General features: G+C 41.4%; 2 protein-coding genes across 2 annotated transcripts in view; both read right to left on the bottom strand.

The window, feature by feature from the left end:
- The window catches only part of LOC107699468 (putative ribosome-binding factor A, mitochondrial), a 3,193-nt gene extending 1,330 nt beyond the window's left edge, over positions 1-1,863 (bottom strand). The window contains exons 1-4 of the mRNA XM_016500719.1: positions 1,544-1,863; positions 1,430-1,460; positions 1,094-1,261; positions 675-787 (exon numbers count right to left, since the gene is read on the bottom strand). Of these exons, the coding sequence (XP_016356205.1) occupies positions 675-787; positions 1,094-1,261; positions 1,430-1,460; positions 1,544-1,749 (518 nt within the window). The 5' untranslated portion in view covers positions 1,750-1,863. The remainder of the gene's footprint in view (positions 1-674; positions 788-1,093; positions 1,262-1,429; positions 1,461-1,543) is intronic.
- Positions 1,864-2,734: 871 nt separating this feature from the next.
- Positions 2,735-7,610, bottom strand: part of LOC107699502 (ADNP homeobox protein 2-like) — a 7,818-nt gene continuing 2,942 nt past the window's right edge. The window contains exons 3-4 of the mRNA XM_016500763.1: positions 6,250-6,342; positions 2,735-6,075 (exon numbers count right to left, since the gene is read on the bottom strand). Coding sequence (XP_016356249.1) covers positions 3,388-6,075; positions 6,250-6,342 — 2,781 coding nt within the window. The 3' untranslated portion in view covers positions 2,735-3,387. The remainder of the gene's footprint in view (positions 6,076-6,249; positions 6,343-7,610) is intronic.

The following is a 7,610-nucleotide window of genomic DNA, read 5'->3' as shown; positions in this document are numbered from 1 at the left end:
AAACATAGCGTCACACACGGCGGCCTAGAGTGAGCGGCGGCGGCGGCCTAGAGTGAGCAGAGGCTGGAGGGCTAGAGTGACCAGAGGCAGCGGGCTTGAGAACGGCGCGGCTGGCGGATTCGACGAAGGAGCATCCGGAGGGCTTGCGGCAACCACATGTGACGACCCCGGGCTGGACTCCGCTTCGTCCACGGTGAAAGCCGATCCGGCGATCCACAGCGCAAAGTTGATGTATTTCCTCAGCAACCAGCACGGATCAGCTCCAAGCATGACGAAGCCACATCGTCCTCTTTTGGAAGGCCAAACAAAGTAGTTTCGCTTTCACAACGAAACACAGCGCCTTCACGACATGGCGGCGGCAACAATACTACAGCGAGAATAAAAGTTATGCCTTCTTTCTTTGCGTGAACATTTGGGCGGCGTTATGCAAATCTTCCCACATCGTGACGTAGATATGTGGGGGCGTGTTAGAACGAGCCGTTTTAGGTAGGCGTGGTTGACTCTTAACTTTTATAAAGAATATCTCTTTGGATTTGAGACTTTAGTCTTTGCAACTTTACAGATCTTCTTTATGCACCAAGAGCTTGTAACACTCCAAAGAGAAAGGAAAAATTGAAATCGCATCATATGACCCCTTTAAAACTAAAATAAAATATACTATGAAAAATACATACCGGATACGAGGAGCACATTTATTTAAAGCCTGCTGAATATGGCTGTCTTGCTCAGCTGACAAACTCGTCTTCCAGTATATTCGACAAGCAGAGAAATCTGGTGATAGTGAAACCTTGCGTGGACAAGAAGACAGTTTAGGGAAGTACTGTAAACGACATCTGTGAAGAAAAATGTCCATCTAAAAATCCTAATTTTCTCACCCTCATGTCATTCCAAAACTGTACTTTTTTTTTCTCTTTACAATGGACATATTAAAACTATATCTTCTTTTGTATTCAGCAGAGTAAAAGAAAGTCATACAGGTTTGGAATGGCATGAGTGATGACAGAATGTTCATTTTTGGGTATACTATCCTTTTAATTGTTGAATATATGTGGTTAATTATGGTAAGGAATTTCGAAGGAAGAGCATATCCTACTTTGGAAATCTGCACATTGTAGGCACTGATCTCTGAGTTGACCTCATAGGAGCTCAGCAAGTCTACCACTGCTTTGTAGATGATGATGTTGAGAGTCCTCACACGAACACTGTCCTCTTTATTTCGCTTTGATGGTTTCAGAAAGCCAGGCTGACTAAGTGCTGAGGCCTGGACGGGCAAAATGTGTAAAAGACCAGTAAATCAGTTTTAATGCGTACAGTCATACTGCTTACAGAGTCGACACGGCTTAGTCGTTAACATTTGCGCTATTTTAAAAGAGTATACGGTACATAAAATAAAGAAGTGAATTTTATATACATATAGAAGAATTCTTACCTGCAGAGGAGATTCATACCATTGTTTTTTCCTGTAAAGAACGATAATATCATGCAACTTTATAGTCAAAACTGGCGTAACTTTATCTATTAATTATACAAAACCGAGACTCACTTCTTTTTGGCCAGCATCTTCATCAGTTTATTGCCTCCAGACAAACAAACTGAGCTATGAATACTATTTTCTTTCAGCATACCAGCCCAGGACAAGCGCTGTGTCTCCGGTCGTGCTGTCATTTTATAGATCATGCTTGTTAATGCAGTCGTATATCGACGAAATGAGCATTCTTTAGAGCAAACAACTCTTTTGACAGCCAGCATGATCACCAGCTTGGTATATCCTTGCACTCACGCTACAGTTTTAGCATCATCGACTACATTTGTCTGAGCCTGAGGGCGAAGGGTGAAGTAATTGAACCCAGATCGAGTCGATCGACGACACGTCAGATTGCCTCTTTCTCAGGCGCTTTGGTTCTGGAAGTTTTTTATTTCTTTTCATTTTCTCCATAGGGATTATTTTAAATCTTGAGTTGCAAGCCATGAACTAAAACAATTAGCTAATAGGTGAATCCCAACATTAAAGACATTTATGCAAAGCAAATATTTATATTTGAAAATCAGAAAAAAAATGTAAGAAAATAAAATGTAAAATAAGACAAAGGTACAAGATTTGGGTGAGGAGGTAAAGATTTCTTTGGGTAATATAGTTTTTCAACAGGAATTCCATTGTTGATTAAATCATATTTTTACTGATATAAAAATGTCAATTAAAAAAAATATGAATAATGCAGGCTGATAGATTCAACAAAAGCATATACCATCGATTTACAACCTCATAGCTCACAGTAGATCTGTCCTGAAAGGTTTCGACTTTCGAAGTGGTCTCAAAATCATTTACCCTATGGAGAATATGAATGGGATTTTTACTTCTGTAACTTGGCTATTTAACTCTATTTAATGTTTTCACATTTTGTTCCACACCATAAATTATAAATTGTCAAACCTAAACCACAAATTTTGAAGCATGTTTTTAGTAATGTAGTCTGTTTACAAACTACAATAGTTGTCTGATTCCTCAAGCATTTATATTCACGTTCTTGTGATAACTGTAGTCCTCATAGCAACTTAACTTAATTTAAAAATAAAAAAATAACAGTCGTAAATTTAAAAAGCAGTTTCAGTTATGACCATGTATAATAAATGTAATGAAAAATGCTGAATTAAACATAAAATACCAATAAGTTGATAACAAAGAATATCCTGCTTGTTCAGTCACAACCAATTTATTTAGTAAACCACACATCTGTAATATTTAGTCACGTTTATTCCAAGAGGCAAATACAACCGCAAACTTTAAATAGGACATGGAGGCACTTGTCTTTTTTCACGTCTGAAATAATTACAGTGTATTATATCAAGGCGAAAAAAAAAAAAAAAAAAGAGCATGAAAACACCATAAAGTTTCCCTTCCGGTGATACAGCTATGAAACGCTGCCTAATTTTGCTAGTTAGTAGTAATAGTTAACAAAGTCTTCATTTTCTGTACAGTTCTAATATAAAATGTTAGACGCAGAACTATTTCACTACAGACGTCCCCAAATGTATATTACAAGTGAAAAAAAAAAAAACAGACAAACAAACAAAAGTATGACCCTAATATATCTAATATAAGATGGAAAGGTCAGTGTTTTTTTCTTGCAATAAAGATATGTAAACAAAAAAAATATTTTTAACGTCATCATATGAACTATATACAACAATAAAAAAATGTAGAGTGTAGAGTCTTTTCAGCATTGCTGTAGGTTCCCCTTTTTTCCAAATGTACTAATGCCAAGAGGCAAGCCATCTTATAAATGTGTAAATCAAGTAATTTTAAATATATATTTTGCAATGGTTTACATCCTAGTGTGAACATGCTGTATACAAGCATAATTCATCTAACAAACCGTTTAGCCATTTTTACAGAGGCCGTACCTCTGGGATGAAGAGGCCATGTTCCATTTCATTTACATCCTCTTGTTTAACAGTTACCCCTGGCATGTAGAGGTCATGTCCCATTTCACTCACATCCTCTTGTTTAACTGTGACTGGTATCCCTGGAATGAAGAGGTCATGTTTCATTTCGTTCATGTCCTCTTTTTTAACAGTTACCTGTGGAACGAGGCTGCCATCTTTCATCTCGTCCAAGACCTTTTTTTTAACAGGCTTCACCTCTGGAATGAAGAGGTTGTGCTTCACCCTGTTCACTTCAATCATTTTGAACCCAAGACGTACACAAACCCTCTTCTTCTGAATTGCTTTCAAGCACTTGGTGAGCTTGCTGTTGAAGTGAGCCTTTACGTCAGCCTTGTTTATCCACAAACGGGAAGCTAGCAGTTCGATTTCAGTCTTCGTTACATATGGCTTTCTGTGGAAGTACAGCGAAAGGAAGTCTTTTCGGTCCTCGAATGATGTCTTCTCCATTCCCGTTGGTTCCAAGACGAGCTTAGCTGGAATTTCAGGGACTTCTACCTTTGGAACTTTAGAGTTCCTTCTCCTGTTCTTCGGAGTGATTACTTCTCTCTTTGGCTTGGCAATTTCAAGGCCGCCCTGACAGGCCACGTCTGAAGAGCTGGCCATCTGAGGAGAATTACATAAATCAGCATCATCACGTTCCGTTGTATCTGGATTCAGTTGCCTCTCTGCTTCCTTGACGGCTTTGGGAGCACAACGGCACCGTTGCACGTGAATGGAGATTGTCTTCGGTGTCGATTTTTCGGTATACACCCCAAAACAATATACGCATTTGTATGCAGGCGTTTTTAGTATTGCATGAATGGTGGGAACGATGTGGTGTTTTGTTTGAAGATGGCTCTCATAGTCCTCAGAGTTCTGGAGCTTTACTTGGCAAAATGGGCAGGCGGTAGGTGTCGTCTTCAACGTTGTTGCATATTCTGCCTTGTCTGGATACATCTTTATGTACAGCTTATCTTGAGAGCTGGTAACTAGTGCAAGGTTGAGCTCTCGGTTGTCAAGAAGATCTTTGGGCACATCTGTGTTCAGATTAAACGTGTTGAACATGAGGTTCCCCTCGTCGTCACAGTCGAGACTAAACTGTTCTTTAATGAAATGCTGATTTTCCTTGATTTTCAAACTGTGCTCTTTATTGGTGTGCTCCATGATCTGCTTGAAAGAGTAGAACATCTGAGGGCAGAACAGACACTTCAAGCCATGCAACAAATGCTGGAAAATCCCCTGCTCTGTCAGTAAAATCTTGCACCTCAGGCACTTGACTGTGTGATCGTCATGTTTCTTCAAAAACGGTGCAAGCACGGCCAACTCATTCGGCACAGAATTTCTGTTTATCGCCCTCTGAACTGTAGGCATGAGACCCGTGGGCACCACCGCTGAATTTGTAGGTTGGCTAATCTGATTTTGCGCCAGTACCACTTGAGCGGGACCGCCGTGGACGGGAACCGTGACTTGAACGGGCGCTAGAGTGTAGGTTGGGACACCGTTGACTTTGTTGCCTGTGGGAATGAGACGCACGGACTGCGAGGCTATGAGGGGAGCTCTGGGAACCGACTGGTTCAGCTGAAGACCTTGAGTAACAAGAATTGGCGACCTTACACCCATTTCGCCCGGGAGGTTGACCTGGACGCCAGGCGGAAGAAGAACCTGCTGTGCTTGATGGGTCTGCGGTAGCCTGGGCATGGCCATAGTGATAGGTACCATCTTAGGTGCGCTTTGCGGCATGTTTGGCATCATCATATTGATCGGCTTCACTACTGGAGAGGTAGGCAGGAGTTGCGGCATCCCGCTGGGGGACTGCGGATGCTGTGCATTCTGAAGAGCGGCAACAGTCGTGCCCGACAGTAAAGCTTGTGTTTGTGGGGACAAAAACATCTGCCCTGCACCAGGAGAGCAAAACAAAGCAGCCGTGCTGCTTGGGCCGGCCAGAAGAACAGTACCATTTCCATTTGTTTGTTGCATCTGCTGTGGCACATAGTTCGGCCTTGCGAGCAACGTGACCTGTTGCATCGCTTTTGGCGCAAGGTTCAGCAGATTCTGTAGTCCAGCCATTTGGTTTGTGCAGTCTTTTTCTATTATACAAGGCATTATTTGCCAGTGCAGGTCTTTGTGCTTCTCTGAACTCAAAATGTGATAGAGTAAATGTTCAATGGTCTCTGCAGGCAGTTTGCACACTTTGCAGTGATATTTCACTGATGCGCCGTCAGTCTTTTGCTTACTGTCCGAGCCGAGCCCAAAGTAGCGATCCAGCATCACAGCATAGTGGTTGACCAAGACGTGTTTCTTCATCACATATAGTAAAGAATCATGATAGCCACAGGTTGCGCACGTGTATCGGTCATCAGCAGCATCAGCGGAAACTGTAACTGACACTGTTTTCGGTGTGTGGGCCAAAGTGTGGCTAGGGTTCCTGGGAAGAGGTATATGATGGGTTTTTGATGGGAGCATGTGGAAAAACTGAATATGTTGCTCTGTGACCTTTGGAGAGCTGACAAATGGGCAGTAGGGGCACATTAACAAACAGGCCACATTCAGATCTTTCCAGTGACTGCGATGGATGTGACTTCTGAATGTGGGTACTGACCGGCTGGAGTACCAACACAGACTGCAGCACAGAGCTTGGCTCCGGTATGGATACTGAGGAACAAAAGTAATATCATGATTAATATGACATAAAATAACATTTACAAATAGCGTGTACAGTGTAAAAATTAATTCCACTCAAAATTAAGTTTAATCACCAACTTTCTTTGATCAAATCAAATGTTTTAACATATTTTACAGAGCAACATATGTTGTATACATAATCACCTTTTTTTTCTTTTTGCCAACATGACCATCAGTGAAATCATCCCATTCTGTGTTGTCAAAACTTGCATCACCAGCATCAAAACATTTGTATGTCTGTTGGAAATAAAGAAAATTTAATTAGCAGATGTAACGGCATTCGTGTAAATTATCATTGATTTTGTGAAAAAAGAGACACTAAAAATAAAAATATAGTTTTATTAGGCTATATAAGGCACATTTATTATTAAAATGACATTTGTATATTGACATATTGATAATCAATATATTGTGCATTCCTATATTTTTCATTAAGGACCAATTAACATAACTCAATCTTCTGGTGAAATGACAGACTTCTTTCTGGTGACATGCTGGACTTCTCCAATCATATGGTCTGCTTAAACTCCACCTCTTCCTTATAATCGACCGCAAGCTCGCATTTAGATCTGCTTCCATCAAATTAACAGCCGATAATTAGAACTAAATCCCCGCTCTAGATTTTTTTTCCCATAATCTGTTTCTGATGTACTTCACAATATGGAAAAAAAAATGGACTTCATACTGTATAGTGCAGTTATCGAATAATCATCGCCTTAAAACGTCTGTCAGCCAATCAGAATCGAGCATTAAAGGGGTCATATGATGCGATTTCAATTTTTCCTTTCTCTTTGAAGTGTTACAAGCTCTTGGTGCATAAAGAAGATCTGTAAAGTTGCAAAGACTAAAGTCTCAAATCCAAAGAGATATTCTTTATAAAAGTTAAGAGTCAGCCACACCTACCTAAAACGGCTCGTTCTAACACGCCCCCACATGTCTACGTCACGATGTGGGAAGATTTGCATAACGCCGCCCAAATGTTCACGCAAAGAAAGAAGGCGTAACTTTTATTCTCGCTGTAGTATTGTTGCCGCCGCTGCCATGTCGTGAAGGCGCTGTGTGTTTTGTTGTGAAAGCGAAACTACTTTGTTTGGCCTTCCAAAAGAGGACGATATCCGCTTCGTCATGCCTAGAGCTGATCCGTGCTGGTTGCTGAGGAAATACATCAACTTTGCGCTGTGGATCGCCGGATCGGCTTTCACCGTGGACGAAGCGGAGTCCAGCCCGGGGTCGCCACATGTGGTTGCCGCAAGCCCACCGGACGCTCCTTCGTCGAATCCGCCGCCTCTGCTCACTCTAGCCCTCCGGCCGTTCCTCACACTAGCCCCCGGCTTCTGCTCACTCAAGGCCGCTGTGTGTGACGCTGTGTTACATTGTGAAAGCGAAACTACTTTGTTTGGCCTTCCAAAAATGGACACGACTAGAAATCAGTGATTAAGTTGTATTTACAACACTGTTCCAGAACAGTGCAACCCAAATATTCAGATGTGTGCAGCACATTTTAT

Source organism: Sinocyclocheilus anshuiensis, unplaced genomic scaffold, assembly GCF_001515605.1.
Source record: "Sinocyclocheilus anshuiensis isolate Anshui unplaced genomic scaffold, SAMN03320099.WGS_v1.1 scaffold670, whole genome shotgun sequence".
Taxonomy (NCBI): domain Eukaryota; kingdom Metazoa; phylum Chordata; class Actinopteri; order Cypriniformes; family Cyprinidae; genus Sinocyclocheilus; species Sinocyclocheilus anshuiensis.
Note: the sequence above shows the minus strand (reverse complement) of the source record. Positions and strands in the feature narration are given on the sequence as shown.